At 42.9% G+C, this 22,540-nt stretch overlaps 1 protein-coding gene across 1 annotated transcript; it reads left to right on the top strand.

The window, feature by feature from the left end:
• Positions 1-18,954: 18,954 nt before the first annotated feature.
• pithd1 (PITH (C-terminal proteasome-interacting domain of thioredoxin-like) domain containing 1) lies at positions 18,955-20,973 on the top strand. Its single transcript, XM_082186003.1, has 6 exons — positions 18,955-19,315; positions 19,781-19,824; positions 19,978-20,055; positions 20,164-20,268; positions 20,359-20,467; positions 20,667-20,973. The coding sequence occupies exons 1-6, from the start codon at positions 19,115-19,117 to the stop codon at positions 20,766-20,768; spliced, it is 639 nt and encodes a 212-aa protein (XP_082042129.1). The 5' UTR covers positions 18,955-19,114; the 3' UTR covers positions 20,769-20,973.
• Positions 20,974-22,540: the final 1,567 nt, after the last annotated feature.

The following is a 22,540-nucleotide window of genomic DNA, read 5'->3' as shown; positions in this document are numbered from 1 at the left end:
CGTACAGTTCTACTCAGCTGTCATCCAGTCCATCCTCTGCACTTCCATCACCGTCTGGTTTGGCTCTGCTACCAAAACCGACCTCCGTAGACTACAGCGGATAGTTCGGACTGCTGAGCGAATCACTGGCACTACCCTTCCCACACTCAAAGTACTGCACTCATCCAGAGTGAGTAAAAGGGCTCGCAAAATCACTCTGGACCCGTCACACCCAGCACACTTTCTGTTTGAACTGTTACCGTCTGGTCGACGCTACAGAGCACCGAGCACAAAAACAACCAGACACAGGAAAAGTTTCTTTCCCCAGGCCATCTACCTCATGAACACTTAAATGTTCCCCTGGAACAAACATGTGCAATACTTCCCTCAGACATTTCATTATAGCACCTTATAACTTTATATATATTTATAATTTATAATCTTTTATTTTTATTTTATTTTTATTTTTTCTATTTTTTTATTTTATTTATACCTATGTTACTTGTCACTTGTCTTGTCACTTTATATTGTATGTGTACTGGAAGCTACTGTCACCAAGACAAATTCCTCGTATGCGCAAGCATACTTGGCAATAAAGCTCTTTCTGATTCTGATTCTGATTCTGATTCTGAACATTGACGTCCAGGAACTGCAGGAAAAGCAGTAGATTGCCGAGCATACTCTCCATCTGCTATTAGTCGACCTCACCATCAGATGGTGCAAAAGCGCTTGTTGAAGACCAGCAACAGTTAGAACAAGTTGTTCATTCATAAAACTCATTTACAGCAATGTAAGTGTATTTGTGATTATTATGACGGCTGTTTATGTTAAATTCAGTGTCTTCACGGTTACTTTTCCTGTGTAGCCTACATGCATCTTTCTCTACCGTGAACGAGATTATAATGTTATTCCCCGATGCGGATATACAGATCCAATGTTACATTTTTGAGGTTGACATATATTTCTCTTGGTTGTTTAGTTGCCTTAACTTTATATTGTGGATGTGCTGCATGCAGGCTATTAGGGTTTCCCTCAATACTTAAGGATTCCCCTGGCCCTGCTGGACATATACAACGCTTAACGTAGCTTAATGGACTACAGTGATGTAAAAGACCAAACTCGCAGGCAAGCAGATGGACTCAGAATAACGCGCAAAGCTTAATGCTGAGCGTTTCCCAGTGATAGATTGGCATACAGATGGCTTGATGTTGGACATTCGCACATTTAGGGACCGTCTCTAAAGTGTATACGACTTTGGTATACACGTTTCTAACTCCGATAGCATTTGAATAGAACGACTTACAGTCATAAAACCAACTGTAAAGTGTTCATGTAGTGTCAGGCATAATGCGCACCCTTTGGATTTTTGATATTTATTCAAATACATTTAAGTTTGCTATTGAAGTTAGAAACGTGTATGCCAATGTTGTATGCAACTTTAGAGACGGTCCCTAAATGTGCGAATGTCCAATGTCAAGGCAATTTTTACATTTAGTAATTTAGCAGAAGCTTACTGTTAGATACGCGGGTTCTTTAGGGACACCTAATCTATTCTGTAGGTCCGCCTTAGCTCTGAAGCTCTGAAGCAGGCTGCGATGTAAAGATTGCAATGCTGGAATATGTTGAGAGAGAGGTGTGGGTGCGATCGAAAAGATCGAAATTTTTTAAATAAGTTTTATTAATAAAGTAAGGCATAGAACCAGTTTATTTGTAGAGCACTGACAATAGTTTTATATAATTAGTTTATTAATTAAATTAATAAAAAGACAAAAAGACCTTGAGATATGTTTGGTAATTGTACCTGAATGAATTGAAAATTAATTTGCTACATTTCAGATTAATATATTTGTTTTCCTTAAAATTTTAATTAACAATTACTTAAAGGTGCATTGCGCAACTTTTCATGTTAAAAATACCCGTTTTCTAACCCATACATGCTTAAACAATTGCCTGATGGGTTGAATGAGCCCTTCTCTGATCACTGCGATGGCCTCTATAATCCTGTACAGTAAAATAAATAAGAGACTGGGCGTGACGTCATGCGCGTTCACGGCACGCTCACCTGGCTATGTCTGGCAGGTTTGTGTATTCGCCGCCATTCTCAGTAGAAGATGGATTCTAAGAGACCGGCTTGTAGTTCATTTCAAACACCAACGCAAACTCCACGTAAGATAAAAAAAAGAAAACTTTTGTTGTTGCAGTTTCGCTTGCCGCCAGAGGGGGCATAGTTCTGCAAAAACTCAGAGACTTGCGCAATGCACCTTTAAAGGGATAGTTCACTTTGAAATTAATTTTTGGTATGTTTTAGCTTACCTCAAGGGCATCCAAGATGTAGGTGTCTTTTTTTCCGCAGTAGTTTCAATTTTTATATTTTTAGGTCAAACCGTTCTTGTCTGTCAGTCATATAATGCAGGTCGATGGTCACTGTCACAAGCACAGAGTCCAAATTAAAACAATTCCCCGTCGTCCAAATTAAACAATTCCCCATCGTAAGTACACATTGATGGCCTAAGACACGAAACGAGCGGTTTGTGTGAGAAAACGAACAGTATTTATATCGTTTTTACCTCTTATACGCTGCCATGTCGAAGTGATCTGATCTGACGTGTACGCAGACTGGTGCATAGATACACTAGATGTCGCCTTAAAGACATTCGTTCCAATGAACTGCCGTAGACAAGGCGACATCTAGTGTGTATATATCTATGCACCAGTCTGCGCACACGTCAGATCAGATCACTCGGACATGGCTGTGTATAAGTGGTAAAAACGATATAAATACTGTTCGTTTTCTCACACAAACCGCTCGTTTCGTGTCTTGGGCCATCAATGTGTACTTACGATGGGGAATTGTTTAATTTGGACGACGGGAATTGTTTTAATTTGGACTCTGTGCATGCTCTTTGAGATTATGACCATAGACCTGCATTATATGACTGACAGACAAGAACGGTTTGACCTAAAAATGTCAAAATTGAAACTACTGCGGAAAAAAAGACACCTATATCTTGGATGCCCTTGAGGTAAGCTAAAACATACCAAAAATTTATTTCAAAGTGAACTATCCCTTTAAACACTTTGCAGTTTGAATGATGTCCTGTAAAAACTAAATGAAGGAGTATGTTTTTATGTTTCTACTGTTCGATCACACCCCCGCCTCACTCACACACACACACACAAATATAAGTAAACACTCGTTTTTTCCTTATCAGTGCAAAAAAGAATCAAAATACTAATATTAATTTTTATCTTATATGCTTGTGTTATACATCAATCGATCCTGTTAAGTGTGTATTTTTTTTTGTGTATACTAATAATAAAAACAAAGTGTTGTGCTTTTCGCCAAATAAAGAAAAATAAACACGAAGCGAGTTCTGCCTTCTCTCTGTCAGTGTAGTCCATTCTGAAATGCGTCCGAAAATGAACTGTAACTCAGCGAATACTCAGTCAAACAGTCACACAGGCATGAAGCTTGAATTCTCTTCTTTTAAATGAAGTAATTTTTATAAAAAACTAATATTCTCAGTTTATGTAATATGAATGAAAAGAGAGATGTCAGTCATTCTCGCTCATTATGTTTTAATTTGACTCCGCCCACGGAGAGCGCGCGCTGTGAAACGCCCACATCAGCTGGATAACACACACTGCGAGTTCACTTTCAGACTCATGTACATTAGGACGCTGTGAGGAATAATACTATCTTGATAATAATCCTGGAAAATTTACCTCAGAAGTTCTGGAAGTTTCATTTCGAGGAGCAACAGATCCGGCTGAGGAATAGGTCAGTTCTATGCTTTGTTCTAATCGCAAGTGTCTGTACACGCAAAAAGACTGTTTAAATATGAATCGCGTTTCTGTGCGTGAATGAATGCACAGATGCGTGCTCTTGTGTAGCTACAACAGCTGGCACAAATACTGTTTTAAAATGAATCGCGTTTCTGTGTGTGTGTGAATGAATGAACAGCTTTTAGCAAACTCTATTGCTATACTAAGATGAGTAAAAATCGACTACAAAAATCCGATAGATTATAAAGTTTTTACTGTGAAATTCTGCCACATCAAATAAGCTTATAATGTTGCCAATTTCTGCTCATGTGTTAAATATATATATATATATAGGCTATGTTTTGTCAAAAATAATCAACTAAGATGTTATAGTGTTTGTTCCAATGTAGGCGATATTCAAACTAATGAATCCTTAACTTTGAAATACGTATGATAAAATGTATTTTTACAAAGAAAGATTACACTGGAAATATTGTTAAAATTGTAATTGTTGTAATTGTATAACTTTTTTAATAAAATAGCTAAAATATCTACAAGGATAGATGTAAACAAAAACTTAAAAGGTCAATATAAGCCTTCTCTTTAAATCATTTTTTATTGTGTTTTATTAGTGACATATTTGGGTAGAGAATATATTCCAAAACTTTCTGAAAATGCAGCATGAGAATTAACTGCACAATTACTAGAAATGTTTACCTTGGATATTATACAATTTGCAAGCACAATTTGTGAAAAAAACAACAACAACTGTGTTTCCAACTGTGAACCAATTATATATATATATATATATATATATATATAGTCCTTGCATTCTTTCCTGTGGCTCAGTGACACACCTGAATGAAAGGCTCATTATGGGTGTGAACTTCTCAGGTGTGAACCACTAAATATTCATGATGGTGTTGGATCGTTTACGCCCCATCCGCATATTGCCTTTCCAAACTAAAAGTGTTTCACAAAATTTAAATCAATGTATCGTTTTATGTGAATGATTAGGTAGGAGGATTTTCACATCATTTTGAAGAAAAAACTCTAGGCGACGACATCCATTAGTCAAAAGTCTTATTGACACATATTTAGTATGTGTTTTGTGGCCTTATTTCAGAAACTTTCATTTTTAGTTTTTTCAATAACCATGCATAAACATTATTCTCTCATAAATGAAAACATGTACATACATGTTGCTCACATATTATGGTAGCCCAACACTATCTCACGACCAATTCGTACGAATTCGTACGAATGATAAAAAGATGGCTAAATCGTACGACCTCACTCGTACGAATTTGTACGATTTGTCTAAACCCACGTGATGGGTAGGTTTAGGGGCGGGGTCAGGGATAGGTCATTCGTATGAATTCATACGAATTGGGCAATTCGTAAAATATGTACGATTTTGCAAAATGTATAATCACTAGTTATTGGGAAAAAGCAAATAAGGAAAACAATTTTTGCTGTAATTGGGAATTAGTGAAATATGAAATTGGTAAATACATACGTTCTTTTGGTAGCAAATTGGCTAAAAAGAAAAACAAGGATGAGAGTATTATAATATGTAAAATTTCAAATCTTCTATCTAAAATGGTTCTATCTGATGTTGAAAAGGTTGAGCTTGCTCATCATCAAAATGCGTTGGATGAGGTTGTTGTAGAAAAATTTATATTTTACTTTTTTCATTAACTTTCTTAGACATTTTGTGGTTTTAAGCATTCATTTCTCTTCTGGAATTTATGTATGTTTGTGCACCTGGCGTAAGCAAGACACACAGTAAGACAAATGGTTAAGAACCTTTAACTCTTTAGGTATGGAAGATAATTTAGCCAAGGGGGGTTAGAGGGGTCATTTCTAAATGAGCTAGATGTGGCCATGCTGGGTGAGTGGAAAACTACAGAGGAAAGACCTTGAAGGAGGAGTATAAGAAGGTAATTTCCTGGGCTGGGTGTCCGGTCTTGCTCACGTCACGGGGTAGCTGCTGTGATTTTGTGACTAAGCCTCTTGCAAGAGAATGATATGAGCAATTACCGGCCCATATCAATTCTACCCGTTTTCTCTAAAGTAATGGAGAAGGTAGTATACAATAGACTCAGTGGCTTTCTTGATAAATTAGATATTCTTGTTCCTTCTCAATACGGTTTTAGAAAAAAGAGCACAACCTGTATGGCAATACTCGACCTAATAGAACAAATTAATGACTGCATTGAAGAGGGAAAATGTGGTGTTTTTTCTCGGACCTATCAAAAGCCTTTGATACCATTGACTTTGATATTTTATTGCACAAATTGCATCACTATGGTATCAGAGGTCTAGCACTTGAATGGTTCAGAAGTTATCTATATGAGAGGGAACATTATGTCCATGTTGATGATCATAACTCTACTTGTAAGCCCATAATCTTTGGGGTCCCCCAGGGCTCCATTTTAGGGCCACTCTTATTTATTCTATATATAAATGATTTTAGAAATTCCAGTAAAATATTTCATAAAATAATTTTTGCTGATGACACAAATTTGTTTACATCACACAGGAACCCACTTATTCTACAAGATATAGTAAACTCAGAGTTAACTAAAGTTTAATGGTTTAAATGTAACAAACTGTCATTAAATGTCGGCAAAACAAATTTTATTTTATTCAAATCGAGCAAAAAAATTAAATTTAAAAACACTGATCTCTGCCTGATTAAAATTAATGGGCAGGAGATAAAAAGAGTGCATTAAATTCCTGGGGGTCCTCATTGACGACTCTCTCAACTTTAAATGTCATATCGACCATCTTGTAAACAAACTGTCAAAGTATGTTGGCTTGTTCAAGTCCCTCCCCTTCCGGTGGACCACCATGGGACCTTATTTCGGAAAAATATTGTATGGTAGTCAATGGCGAGAGACAACAAATATTTTGATCTCGTTTGAATTGTGCCCTGAATTACACATATGATGTTTGTCAATTTAAAAGATACATTTTAAAGTCAAGAAAGTCGCAGTTTGATGTAAAACTGTTGAGGTATAAGACTGTGAAAATACGTAATTACAAAGACTACAAACCCAAAAGGTGGACATGTGACGTCATACCTTTTCTCTCAATGAATGAAGCTAACTTTACTAAAGCCAGGGCTGGACTGGCCATCGGGCATACCGGGCATTTGCCCGGTGGGCCGACATGCTTTTTGGGCCGATACATCTCATACTCATACATATTTTTATTTTTTAACGGCCCATAAAATGTGTACATCGGCGGCCCATTCGTTTTGTTTTGTTTTGCTTAATTGGCGGCGCTGGGTTTGTGCCGGTGTAATGCAGTGGTCAAAAAAAGTCAGTGTTAGTTTTTTTTTTCTGACAGTCCAGCCCATGAAACACGTAGATCAGCGTGATTGGTTCTTTTCTTGATTGACACTGGGCTGCCCAATCACAACTTTAAACGAGTGAGCGAGCGTGCAGCAGTGTCAGTTGTCCCAATTCGCATACTATCCGTCCTAAATAGTATGCGAAACTAGAATTAGTACGGCCCAAATCGTAGTATGTTGAAATGAGTATTCCAAAGATACCCGGATGGTCTACTATTTCCGGTTAGAATTCGAAGTGCAGGGCTGTTTCTCAATTCCAAGAACGCAGAGAACGGACTTGTGTTCTCGTGGAGACCGGTCTTGCCAAGCTTCCTTGGAAGAACGAACTCGGAACCGGCCGCAATGACTTCTGGGACACCAGGCGAGTACTAGCTCAAGTCTGCATTCGATGCATCCTCGGTATCAAGAACACATCCGGGTTCTTTCATGCGTCCTCTGTACTTGCGTTCTTGAGAATTGGGTCTGAACTTCGACGGTTAATGATGACGTAAAACGAGAACACAAGGACGCAAGATCGCTGAAGAACGCATATTGAGAAACACCCAAAAAATCAATGCACCTTGCTCTAACGGCTAATATTGCCCACAACCCATTGCGTGCGGGAGGGAGGAGCTTTGCGGTGATGGTGGTGATGTAAACATGGCAGTCAGATGCAGCAGCTGAGATGCGCCCTCAGTTTTGAAGTGTAAGAATTCAAATGTTTAACACTAATTAAAGTTATATTTTATTTTATTGTCTCGTAATATTAATGGGTTTATGTTGTGCCAAAAAAGTACCGTGTTTATCTTGTAGGGTCCGATGAAGATACTGAGCGCCTCATTGCAGGCTACAAAACAATAAATAAAAAGGCTGTAGTACAGTGTCATGCAAGTGTCTTTTTTATGTATTTCTTTTGATGTTTCTGTCTGACTTATTTGTAGTAATACTGTGGCTGTACAAATGATAACTTTATCAGTCCAACCAAAGAAACACGGTTACTACACTTTTACTATAGTAAAAGCATGGTTCATTTAGCCTGACTACGTCAGACTTCGTACTTCCGCTCAATTTAATTTCGCTTCTGTACTCACGCCGCCTTCACACTGGCAGTTGAAATCAGCTCCGATACGGCTACGAAACGACCGGAAGTCATTCATTTCCTATGGAAATTCGCAGACCGCATGCGAATGGGTGCGAACCGGGTCCAAACCAAGCGGGAAGGAAGTCGACCGGAAGTTGAAGCCGGCCGCGTGCCACCATCTTGTAGCAGAACTTCACCTGCTGTTAGCATCCCATTGACTCCCATTCATTTTGGCGTCACTTTGACAGCGAATAACTTTACATCTGAGGCGTTTGAAGACTCCATTTGTCCATTATTTATTTCTAAAGAAACACGACAATGTATAAAATGCTCCATTACCTTGTAGCTTACGTTATGGCCCAGTAAAAACAGTTTTTGTAAAAGTAGGCTAACGATTGCGTCATAACCACACGACTCTCTGTCGCACAGTAGAGAGATTACCGTATTGACGGGAGGAGAAGCTCGCGGGCAATCGGGGAGACGTGGAGGCAAAATGACAAAATAATTAATCAGAATACCTAGCAAAAGTTTCTCCTGCTCGTAGCTCATGGACACCTCCTACTCACGCTCTCCGTCTCTGCAAGATTCGGAAGGGAATGATTCAGATTTCTCATGCCACAGCCACTAGAAGACAGACGGGTTGCTCACGTCACATCTACGTCGTCAAGCTCGGTTTGAGTCTGCGCGTCAGGAACGGAAGTCCTAAAAAATCGCTGAAAATGGGCTTCACTTGTCTCAATTGAGTTCCAATGAGATGACTCTGTCCATTTCTTATACTGTCTATGGTCCGAACGAGTGCGGTACGAAAAAAATCGTGTTTGTTTGTCATCCGGATGCGTTCAAAAAATTGAACTCTTGCGAAAGGCTACGGACGGTTCCTATCCGACAATTCCAGCGGAAGTTAGCGTTGCTATGGTACTGATAAACAAACCTGAATTCTCACTTTTAATAAAATAAATAATGATTTTATAATGATAAGTTGTCATGTAATTTTTTATTTTCATGATTTTCTAACGTTATTAGGGCAGTTAATACAATTAAAAGCCCTATATACCACTATATCACATTTAGCCGACCTGACATATCAACGTCCTGGGGAACTTTCCTCCACGCACGGCACGCAGCAGCCTTCCGATTAATGTCTCTATAACCCTCATCAGAGAGATCATACAGAATTGTACATTCTGAGACAGCGTCATAGCTTTCCGTTCCCTTTCAAGGCGGAACTTCGACATTACGGATGTCGTATATGGGAACTCCTCCCCTACTCCACTTCTGCTGAAATCTTATGGCTAACGCCAGCTGACAGCTGGCCAATTGACGCAAATATGCAAATACTGACAAGCCCGCTGGCAGTATAAATGCAGGTGTCGCGTCAATTTCGTCAGAATCTCTCTCTTCACGCTCAAATCGTGTGCTAACTGAGATATCAACCTAAACAACCTAAATCAACCTACTATTGATTCGCTGTCGTTGAAGGTGCAAGGAAGATACGTGGATTACTGTCTTCAGCATCCGATGGCGACCACGTGCAACTTGTGCTCAGGCCCCATTGTGCCTCCGGACACGCACCTGTTCTGCGTCGCGTGTATGGGACTGGCTCACGCCGAGGCAGCCCTATCGGACGGCATGTCGTGCGAGAACTGCGCGGACCTGCCGATGCGAGCTCTCAAAGCCAGACGGGACGAGGCTCGCGCAGCAGCGGGGATCGGGCCCACCGCCGCCACAGAGCCGCTGGTGAGCCCCCCCAACCGAAGGGACAGGGAACGGGAAGCGGTGAGCTTCCCTGACGCCACCTTTCGCCCCCCTCTCGAGGTCGCTGACTTCGTTTCCTTCGGAGCCAATGAAGAGGGCGACTCGATGTCCCTGTCAGCGTCTGAGAAGGACTGGGGATCCGAGCACTCCCGGTCGGAGCAGGAAAATTTGATGGACCTCCAGGACGAGCTCCTTAGGATCCTATCCATGGCCGTCGACGAGCTCGACCTCTCATGGAACGCTCCGGACGAGCCGTCCAAGAGTAAGCTCGACACGTGGTTCCTCCAGTCGAGCCGCCGGCAGGCCGCTTCAAAAAGGGGAACCCCGTTCTTTCCTGACGTACATGACCAGGTTGTGAAGTCTTGGGCTGCACCCCAGTCGGCGCGCACCCTCGCTTCTACGCAGGCCATGTTCGCCCCTGTGGACGATGCAGAGGCTCACGGATACCTGCACATGCCCCCCGTCGAAGAAACCGTCGCCGCGCACCTGTGCCCGAACTCGACACCTGCCCTGGGCTCGGACCGCACTTTGCCGTCCAAACCCTGTAGGTTCACGGCCCACCAGGCGGACAAGGCCTACGGCGCAGCAGGGGAGGCGGTATCCGTGCTTCACGCTATGGCTATCCTACAAGTCATGCAAGCAAAGCTGCTTAAGTCTATGGATGGCGCCGCCTCGGCAGATGCTGGCGTTATCCGAGACCTGCGTTCAGCGACGGACCTCGCGCTCGTGGCTACCAAGCGCGATGGCTACCTCAGGCTGTCGGCCGCTCGATGGGGTATCTGGTGGTCCTTCACAGGCACCTCTGGCTCACCCTATTGGATGTAAAGGACGCCGATAGGAAGACGCTACTCAACGCGCCAATCACCTCGACCGGCCTGTTCGGGGACGCGGTGGATAAAGTCACGGAGCGCTACTCCGAGACGCAGAAGAAAGCGAAGGCGATGAGTCACGTCATCCCTCGCCGCGCACCGCCGCCTCAGCCTCGCTCCCGCTCTTCGTCGGCCTCGCGCCGTCCTCAGGGTCCTGCCAGGCAGCCATCAACCCCCCGCACCGATCCGGATCGCCGTGGCGGTCGAACCGGCCAGTGGCAAGGCGCAGGGAAGAGGGGGGCAGCCCGAAGGAACAGCCCGCGCAGAGAAAGGGGGAAGCCAGCGACGAACGCGGCGGCTTCAAAGCAGTCGTCCTGACGATCCGGGCAAGAGGGAGAGAGAGCACCAGGGAGGTCCTTCCCCCAAGCGTTGTGCTCTAACGCACACAGTTCCTCAGTGTTCGAGTCTGAGCGACGCGTGTTCAGTATGTGTGAATGTTGTTGCTTGTGTTCAAACAAAAGAATGTTCAATAAAGCAAATGATCTCTTCACAAAAAGAGGCTTTTCTCCCTCTTGCACCCTACACTGTGTCATTCGCCCTGCCCTCAAGCAGCGCAGAATCACGGTTCATAATTATAAACCCACCTCTTGGGCGCGAGGTGTCCCCCCCCCACTCACAATCCTCCGGCAGCGCCGGCGACCTCAGCGGCGATGACCGCAGGTTTAGAACCTCGACCACTGAGTCATTTTCTAGCCGCGTGGGAAGCTATTCCGGGCATTTCGCCGTGGGTGTTAAACATAATTCGCCACGGGTATACACTTCAGTTCAAACGCAGACCACCCCGCTTCCGCGGCGTGATCCCGTCATTAACTTTGCCCCAAAACGCTCACATTCTGAGGCAGGAAGTTTGCAGCTTGCTAGAGAAGGGAGCGATAGAACCGGTCACCCCGAGCGAACGGGAAAACGGCTTCTACAGTCGCTACTTCGTAGTGCCGAAGAAAGGCGGAGGTCTCCGCCCAATCCTGGACCTGAGACCCGATTAACAGAGCGCTGCACAAGCGAGCTTTCAAAATGACGACTTTGAAACAGATCCTGACGCAAGTTCGCCCCGGGGACTGGTTCGCTTCAGTGGACTTATAGGACGCGTACTTTCATATCCAGATAGTGAAGCGTCACAGACGTTTCCTGAGATTCGCGTTCGAGGACGTGGCGTACCAATACTCGGTGCTCCCGTTTGGACTGGCCCTGGCCCCCCGCACGTTCTCGAAATGTGTAGATGCGGCGCTTCCCCCCCTCAGATCGAGCGGAATGCGCATCCTGAACTACCTGGACGACTGGCTGATTCTCGCCCACTCGAAAGAGACGTTAATCGGCCATGTGGAAGCTCTGCTTTGCCACTTGAAGATGCTGGGAATGCGGGTAAACGTTCAGAAAAGTGTGTTCACTCCGAGTCAGACCGCTACATTTCTGGGGGTGTGTTTGGACTCGGTAAAGATGCGAGCCCGTCTCTCCACGGAGCGGGTAGAGGCTCTAAGATCATCTCTGGGTCTCTTCAGGCCAGGCAAGCCCGTCCCGCTGAAGGTTTTTCAGAGACTATTGGGACGGATGGCGGCGGCTTCCTCAGTGTGTCACCTGGGTCTGCTGCATATGAGACCGCTTCAACTCTGGCTAAAAGCTCGAGTTCCCCCGGGAGCGTGGTCCTCCGGCCACAAGCGCATCATGGTTACCCACAGCTGCATTCGTGCTCTGGCGCCATGGAGAAACCCGGGGTTATTCAGCTCAGGAGTCCCCTTGGGCATCGTGACACGACGCACAGAGGTTTTGACGGATGCGTCGACCTCAGGTTGGGGAGCGGTCTGCTTGGGCGAGCACGCTTCGGGTCAGTGGTCGGAGCCGGAGAGGGGATGGCACATAAACCGCCTGGAGCTAAAGGCGGTCTCCCTAGCCCTCGAAGCCTTCAAACCCCTGTTGTTACAACGGCATGTGCTGATTTGGACCGACAACACATCCGTGGTTTCATACATAAATCGTCAGGGAGGTGTTCATTCCAGAGCCCTTTTCAAGCAGGCGGAGTCCCTCCTGCTATGGGCGGACAGACACTTTCTCTCCGTGAGAGCAGCGCACATCCCCGGTGTTCTGAACCGCGGGGCGGATATGCTGTCGAGGAACGGGATTCCCCAAGGAGAGTGGAGGCTTCACCCAGGGACGGTTCAGCTGATCTGGAACCGTTTCGGCAGAGCGGAAATAGACCTCTTTGCCACGGAAGAGAACACGCACTGTCAGGGGTTCTTCTCGCTAACTCGCTCCCCGCTGGGGGGAGACGCACTGTCTGCGCGCTGGCCGAAAGCCAGACTCTATGCCTTTCCTTCGGTGAAAACTCTGCCCACAGTTTTGTGCAAAATCAGGGAGGAGAAAGCGTCAGTGATCCTCGTAGCTCCCAACTGGCCGAACCAGTAGTGGTTAGCAGACATCAGGGAGCTGCTGGTGGGGCAGCCTTGGGAGATTCCTCTCAGGAGGGATCTGTAATCTCAGGCGAGCGGCACGATCTGGCATCCCAACCCCGCGTTGTGGAACCTCCATGTGTGGCCGCTACAGGGTCGCTGAGCGGGCAAGACGCGCTGCATTCGCGAGCTCTAAACACCATTGCAGAGGCGCGAGCCCCGTCTACCAGACGTTTGTATGCCTTGAAATGGGGAGTTTTCTCTAAATGGTGCAGGGATATCGACATCGACCCGGGGAGCTGTTCCGTGTCGGATGTTCTGCGCTTCCTTCAATACAGGATGGATAACGGGAGTTTGCCGTCCACTCTGAAGGTTTACGTGGCCGCCATCGCCGCGTTTCATTCCCTGGTCGACGGACAGTCTATTGGTAGACACGCGTCAGTGATCGGCTTCCTCAGGGGAGCTAGGAGATTATGCCCGGCGCGACCGCCGTCGGTGCCGCCATGGGACTTGGCTCTGGTTTTGAAGGCTTTGTCTCTTCCACCATTTGAGCCCCTAGCTTCGATCGCTATAAAGGAGCTTTCCATTAAGACAGCTCTACTTCTCGCTCTCGCGTCCGCGAAGCGGGTCGGGGATCTGCATGCATTCTCGGTAAGCGTCGACTGCATTCGCTTTGGACCGGGAGACTGTAGTGTTACTCTCAGACCGAGACTAGGCTATGTCCCTAAGTCGCTCAATACTCCCTTTAGGGCACAGATTGTTACCTTGCCTGCCTTATCTACTGAGCCGTCAGCCTCGCAGGATTCTGACGCTCAAAGTTCTGTTTGCCCAGTCAGAGCGCTGCGGGAGTACATTAATCGCTCGGCCGCTTTTAGACAATCGGACCAGCTGTTTGTGTGCTTTGGCGGGTGTAACAGGGGACGGGGGGTCTCGAAGCAGAGGCTCGCTCACTGGATCGTGGACGCTATCGTGTTGGCTTATGATAGCCTAGGGCCGGAATGCCCCCTTAACATCAGAGCCCATTCGACGAGGGCGGTTGCCTCTTCGTGGGCCTGGACTAAGGGTATGTCTATTCAGGATTTATGCCTTGCCAGCCGCAAGGCATAAATCCTGAATAGACATACCTCTACTGGCTGGTCGTCTCAGAACACGTTTGCCAGATTTTATAGGTTGGATGTACCCTCTGTAGCGTCTCAAGTACTTTCGGTGAGTTAAGTCCCTCTGCACAATAACAGTTATCTACTCTGCGCGTTAGCTCATGAGTTGTTCTGTTGTATGAATGTGTATGCTTAGTGCACTGTCACCGCTATGCGTTGGCTTGTTCTCTACTGTTGTTGCCCTGACTGTTTCAGTGCAACCTTCCCCCGGTTATACTGCTTGGTATATGCAAATTCGCGCAGGGTTTGGAAAGGCGGGTGATTGGTTCAGCTCGGCCTATCAGGATGAGAAGCTCGCTATTGGCCAGCCTCGGCCTATCAGGCGCGTGTATTCCGGGGGGGGCGGAGTTTGGTCGTGGGTTCTGTCAGTCAGTGGCATGTTTCATCTTCCACGGCGGGATTCTATACAGTTCCCATATACGACATCCGTAATGTCGAAGTTCCGCCTTGAAAGGGAACGTCTCCGGTTACTTTCGTAACCTCGGTTCCCTGAAAGGCAGGAACGAGACATTACGCTCGCCGCCGTGTTCGCTGTTCGATTCAAGCGTTTCGTTTTGATTCTGACGAAATTGACGCGACACCTGCATTTATACTGCCAGCGGGCTTGTCAGTATATTTGCATATTTGCGTCAATTGGCCAGCTGTCAGCTGGCGTTAGCCATAAGATTTCAGCAGAAGTGGAGTAGGGGAGGAGTTCCCATATAAGACATCCGTAATGTCTCGTTCCTGCCTTTCAGGGAACCGAGGTTACGAAAGTAACCGGAGACGTTTTCCTCCGGCCTGAAAACAGCCGGCCAATCAACGAACAGAGGGCGGGCTGAGAGCCGTGACGTATAGATGCTGATTGAACCGTGGATGCGTAGATTTACTTCACATAATCTGCAAAAGTCGTTCATAGCCATATCACTCAGAGCCCGTCTACGGAGAGCCGCTGAACTTGCCATCTCTGCAGTGTTTGTGCTTTTTTCGGGATTATTTCATACAATTTAATACACCCATTACTTCGCCCACGGCTTCGAATTCCGTCGAGTATCGTTCGAGAGAACAACCAGCGCTGTATTTCAGTTGTTTTCCTCTGTGAACATGCACTAATGAATGTCTGACAATTTCGTTGCTTTTTGGAGTTTTCAGATTTAAAAAAGGTCTATAGATATAAAGGCTCGTTCGTTCTGCTCTCACGGAACAGATTATAATATGCTTATGTACCGTCAGATGAAATCCTGCAGGTGTCGGCGCTTTCTCCGTCCATGATATAAATGCACAACCTTGAATGAGCGCGGATTTTCTAGCGCATTTACTTGAACTTCATAGGCAATATATCTATGGTTTAACCCATTTGAGAGGCGGACAAAATCAGAATTTAAAATGGACTGAATAATAAGCTCTCCACGAACTTTACGAGCGATGCCGTGCTGACGCACCATATAGGGAATGTGAAGGCGTCCGCCGCCATATTTAAAGGATCGCGCCCTATCCCGCTGTATTTGAATTCGTGTGTAGGAGGCTGTTTTGGGATTTTCTGTCGAGTTTTTAATAACAGCGTTATTGTTGGTCAGTGTTGCTTAATCAAGAACTGCCATAGCAGGTCACACGATCGTTCAGGGAGGAAAATGAACAAAGGAATACGTTTTTCCAGCAACAAGGGAAGCAGGTGGAGGAGTTGACGAGAAGACGCCAGATCGCGTGGGTTGCCGCAATAATAAACAAATAAAAAATATTGTCTTCTAAAATTCCCATGAAGATGGTTCTGCCATGTGAGGGTGAGACTGTGGTTTTCTTGGACAAAGTTACAAGTGAGACTGTGTATCGTGATCCTGTACTATTCTGCTAGTTGAAAATGTATGCAGTAACTATTACTCTGAGAGAGTGTGTGTGACAGTGATTTGTGTGCATAACAGTTACATGTCAGTCACTCTTTTTTTATAGACTATAAAATGTGAAGGTACGTCACGCAGTGTTGCATTAATAATATTATCTTTTAATAATATTTTGAAGGGCAAAAACAGGAACTTTTAATTGGCTTTACATCATCAACTGTCACTTTAGCGCGAGGCCCTGTGCGTGCAGTCGCAGACTTGGTACTTTCCATAGGGTAGCCTACTTTCAGTAGCATATAGCATTACCTCCCAACCCTGAGCTAACTCGATCACGTCGAGCGGTGAGCGTGGTTTCAGATAGCCAGGCTCCTCCAGCTCCACTCACGCCCCGCCCCGCCTCTTTGCCCATTTTCTTTTTTTTTTATTGCAGATAATCAACAATACAATCAAAGAAGCAAAAGTGAAAGAAATACACAAAAAAGAGAAAAGAGAAAAATGAAAAATAATAATAAAAATAAATAAATAAAATATACATAGACACTGAGCAAAACACAAGACTATTAATCAAATAAACACATTAAACATAGTACAATTAACCACAGTTTTAACAGCTTTTTTGTTTTGTATGGAAGAGATGGTAGAAATATATTGTTCCATTTCAGTTTTTAGTACCGAAAAAAGTGGTTTTTTATTACTGAATTTGCACTTATGGATATGGAATTTGGCAACAAATAAGATTAGGTTTACTAGAAAGAGTGCATCATTGTCCTTCCCACAGTCACTAAAACAACCAAAAATTACATTTTTGTAGTACAGGGAGAACTCAGGAAGAATATTGTCAACTAAAAATGAATTAATGTCTTTCCAGAGCTTATGAATTCACAAGACCAAAATAAATGTGAAATAGTTTCAGGATGTAAACCACAAAAGGAGCATTTTACATCAATGTCATTCTAAAACTTATTTAAGCATACATTAGTGGGGTAAAACCTGTGTAGTAACTTGAACGAGACTTCTTTAATTTTGTTAGTTAAAAGGAACTTCTGGGGTAGGGACCAGACTTTTTCCCAGTCTATGTTAAAGGGATACTTCAGGATTTAGCATTAAGCTTTGTATTAGTAGAAAACCTGTAGTATTTTCGAATTACCCTGCTTTCCACCCTCATATCCCCCTGAGACAAGAGATTTATGTATTTTTTGTCTGGAAAAAATCCTCAGATGACGCAAAAATCGTCATTTTGCGTCATCGGAGGATTTTCTGGCCAGAGGCTAAAGACTACAGCCAGTAGAAGGCGTTGTTCTGCATGTTTTCAACCTGCCCATAGAGGTTGGGATCTCACTCACAGAATGTACAGAGTGTCTGCCGTCTTTCTTTGGAAGCTAAGCTAGCAGGCTTTTGTTCTGTGAAGAAAGCTGAGTAGTAGGAGAAAGCTGAGTAGTAGGGGTTACCATCCTCTTTTTCCCGGACTTCCCGGCTTTCATCCACATAAGCCAAAAATACATTTTCTGGCTTTTCTCAGTCTACAAAGCTCCAAATTCAAAAATTTCTTCACATTTCTTCTACATAAATGACCTATTTTAAATACACATTCATCTTTCCAGAGGTGAAGTATCCCTTTAAGGTCAAACTTATTCCAATAGAAGGATGCAGGAGAAATAGAGACTAGGTCCGCCTGAAACAAGGATCTAATTTTGGAGTTCGCTGCTTTATAGGCAGAGAAACAGACTTTACCTAACGGAAGCTGAGTTGGATCTGGAGGTGACATTGATAATGGTGGAGAGATATCAATTGACCTGAATAACATACGAAGACCTGAGGGCACAGCATCAAAAACAATAGAAAATTATTTTGGGCTTACTGGAATCTTATATTTGGCAAGAAATTCTGAATAACTGTATAGTAGTCCATTCTTATTAAAGAGCTGACTGACTAATAAAATACCATTGTTGAACCAATTATCGTAAAAAAGCGACTTGTTCTTATAAACAATATTAAAATTGTTCCACATATAACACCTCTGTGGAGAAAAGTTATGCTTGTAAAGCAAAGCCCATGCTAAAAGAGCCTGTTGGTGGAAATTGGAGAGTTTAACTGGGATTTTTTGTATTTTATAGTTACAGAGCAGAATAAATTTTAGGCCACCTAACTGTGAAAAGACATGATGAGAAATAAAATTCCAGATGGAAGTAGGGTGTTTGAGATATTGCTTGATCCAATTTATCTTGAATGTGTTGTTGAGAGAGCTAAAGTCTATGAAATTTAAGCCCCCTTTGTTGTAAGAATTCAGAACTACAGACTTACGAATATAGTGAGTTTTATTTTTCCATAGAAAATTAAAGTCTTTGCCCATTTTCTGTTATCCGGGAGTGACGCAAGGTGACGCGAGGCCAAGATGGCGACGGCCGATTCCGCCCACTTTAGGCTTCAAAAATGCTCTTCAGAAACCTACGGGTGACGTCACGGACACTACGTCCATATTTATATATACCATCTATGGTATAAACAGAGAAAGTCTAATGAGGGGCTTTGGTATAAAGGTACTTATGATGCGCTTTAACCACTCAGAACTACACTTCCCATCATGCTTTGCGCTCAAGGACGAGCTTCCGGTATTATTTGAAGACTCCAGAGCCATAGAGAGAAATGGCTCTGGAAGACTCAAAAGGGTGTTTAAAGAATCTAAAGTTATGTATAAAGTATTTCCCCTAGAACGGACTGTTTTGACTCGCAGACGCGGAGCGACCAATGCGTCACAAGAACGCGACTCCAAATTCGGCTCCTCATTGGTTCCCTTGCTTTTTAAGGTCCAATCACATTCCACCTTTCGTATTTGCGTGTTGTCTACTTTGCAGGTTCTACCACCTGTGTGTAACTGTGCGATTTTAGCATATGTCACTGGAGCTGTCGAATATCTCTCTCTTTAGAGCATAGTTGTGAGTGTTTTGGCACTTTTCCCGTTGTTCACGCACCATGTCTGGACACGGCCACGGCCACGGTCACGGCCACGGCCACGGCTGCTGTGAATGCGAGCACGAGCCCGCAGAGCGAGGAGTGGAATATGAGCTGTACAAACGCATTGATATCGAGAAGCTTCAGTGCTTGAATGAGAGCCGAGACGGAGATGGGAAACTGGTCTTCAAGCCTTGGGATCAACGCACTGACAGGACGAAGGTACGCACTTATATAGTGTAGAGAATAGTTTTGCAGGAAACTTAGAGCCACCACATATATTATAATCTTAAAACTAAAAGTAAAGGTTTACCACCTTTTTTACACATTGCATGTGTTTTTTTTTTAGCTGGCGATGGCATGTTTGTGCTCACAATCTTAAAATTAAAAAAATGTTTACCACATTTTTTACACATTTTATGTGCTTTCTTAGGTGGCGATGGCATGTTTGTTGTATATTGTGTGTGTATAATATATATAATATTATAATAATAATAATAATAATGCATATAAATACGTGTGTATACACACACGTACATAATGTTGATATATATATATATATATATATATATATATATATATATATATATATATAAGGATAGAGAAATTAAATACATTGGCTGTTTTATTATCAGATTGCTCTTCTGTTTGTTGTAATGTATGTCTCCCATTTCATTTTTTTTTTAGTTTGTTGAAAGTGATGCTGACGAGGAGCTTCTGTTCAATATACCGTAAGATTTATATTGCAACAGCATTTATCCTCCTAGACTAATTTCAATTTCTGTTCTGTTCTTCTTCATGTTCTATTTAATACGATTTGTCTGGGTAAGGAATGCTTTGCCAGCAGATGTGGATGTGGTTCATGCACATGGTTAAATCTGCAGGTTTACAGGTAGCGTGAAGCTGAAAGGGATCATTATTGCTGGAGAAGATGATGAGTCACACCCAGCTGAAATGAGACTGTGAGTTTGCTCTCACTGGAAAATGAGACCTCTCTTGCAGCATCACATAATGGATAATGCAACTACAATGTACATGATTGGGTGTTGCAACTGGTGCTTTGTGATCAGGTACAAGAACATACCCCAAATGTCATTTGATGATACAAGCAGAGAGCCAGAACAAGCCTTTCGCCTAAACAGGGATCCGCATGCCGAGCTTGAGTATCCAACCAAGTAAGCAATTTTAAGTATGTTAACATGCACAAGTACATTCTGTATACCGGACACTAAATCTATGTTGACCAACCCCAACATTTTATATAGGATTGCGAGATTCTCCAATGTGGAGCACTTATCTATCCACATATCTCGAAACTTTGGGACAGAATCCACTCGCGTGTATTACATTGGTCTGCGGGGAGAATACGCAGAGGTCAGTCCTGGATTAAACAAATCCTGCTATAATAATAATAATAATAACACCACTTCTATTGTCACTATTAATAACTGATTGGAAATGCACTACATTCTTATGATATTATGTTAGTGTTGCTGTTTTTAATAAATATTGGTTTCACCTTGGAAAGGAAAATGGGATCATAAAATCCTTCATCTTTTTATTCCTCTTTCAGCCTCACAGACATGAGGTGACAATCTGCAACTATGAAGCAGCAGCCAATCCAGCAGATCACCAAGTGAAGAGCATTACGCCCCAGACACACTTCATATCATGACAAACCGAGGAAAGAGAAGCTCACGCCTGCTGTGTCAAACTATAAAAGTGTGCAAAAGAGTTTTGGTAACGGCCAGATGAACTGATGTGTAACGGATTTATTTACTATGGTTTGTTCGTCTGCTAATTTGCCAATAAACATTAAGCTATATAAGCATAATTGCTGAATGTATGCTTATGTCAAATAAACGCTTCAAATAACAGAACAGATGAGCCATGCAAGAAGACTGTTCTTTAAAAATCTAGTGGAAAGTTTATGCTCTCAGTTTGGTTTTACAATATAGTATTCATCCATTTAATATTTTTTTGCATTATTTGGTGCAATTGTGAGATTAAAAACCATTTAGGAAAATGTGTTCTAATCGGGTCCTCAAAGTGTTTAATATTGATTGATTCCCGCAGTTTGTTTAAAAATAAATTTTCCTGGTTAATTTCAATCACTTTTGGCATTTCATAATATCACACAAATTTTATAACAACTTATGCATTATGCTGCTGTTAGTTAAATACAAATACAGTAACACTTTAATTTACAATGTCCTTGTACGCATGTTACATGTACTTACCATAGTAATAACAGTAAACTATGCATAATTACATGCAACTAACCCTCAACCAAACCCCAATCCTACCCTAACCCTATAGTAAGTACATGTTGTTGTCAGTACTTAATTACACTGTAACACTGGCACCTTAAAATAAAGTGTAACCAAAGATATAATCTCAGGTTTTTCACAAATAAATGTGACAGGAGCAGTGAATATGAAACTATTTTGATCATCCATCACTGCAAATCCATTTCTCCTCACTTATGCATAACAATTTGTTGCTGATAAGTTAAGATTTTGTTTAGAATTATAACTAAGGCTAAGAAAAAAAGAAAAAAAAGATCATGTATGAGTGATGGTTTTTACAGATGTTTTTAAATTAGTGTTTATTTATTTTTGTAATACTTTTATTTTGTCCTTTCAGTACAGCTCTGTTGTTTTATTATGTGCTTTACAAATAAATTGGAATTTTTGACTTTTACACTTACAAAATAAGGTACAGATTGCTAGCTTTTGCCACATTTAAAGGGTTAGTTCACCCAAAAATGAAAATTCTGTCAGTAATTACTCACCCTCATGTCGTTCCAACCCCGTAATACTTTCGTTCATCTTCGGAACACAAATTAAGATATTTTTGATTAAATCTGAGAGCTGGCTCACTCCTCCATAGGCTTCTCTGAAAATGAAACTTGCTGGCCCAGAAAGTTAGTAAAGACAATGTTTAAAATAGTCTAAGTGACTACAGTGGCTCAACCTTAAGTTTATCAAGCGACGAGAATACTCTTTGTGTGCAAAAAAACACAAAAATAATGACTTTATTCAACTTAATTTTCTTCTGTTTCTCTGAGTGAGTTCACGTAACAGCGCAGAGCTTTTGGGTTGTACGTCAGAACGTAGGCTCACTATTGGCCAGCATCACACACATGACCAGCGTCTGCCAATAGTGAGCCTACGTTCTGACGTACAACCCAGAAGCGCTGCGCTGTTACACTACGTGAACTCACTCAGAGAAAATTAATAGTTGAATAAAGTCATTCTTTTTGTTTGTTTTTTTGCGCACAAAAAGTATTCTCGTCGCTTGATAAACTTAAGGTTGAGCCACTGTAGTCACTTGGACTATTTTAAACATTGTCTTTACTAACTTTCTGGGCCGTCAAGTTTCATAGAAGCCTATGGAGGAGTGAGACAGCTCTCAGATTTAATCAAAAATATCTTAATTTGTGTT

The sequence above is a fragment of the Leuciscus leuciscus genome (genome assembly GCF_965113295.1).
Source record: "Leuciscus leuciscus genome assembly, chromosome: 12".
NCBI lineage: Eukaryota > Metazoa > Chordata > Actinopteri > Cypriniformes > Leuciscidae > Leuciscus > Leuciscus leuciscus.
This window is presented reverse-complemented; position numbering and strand designations above follow the sequence as displayed.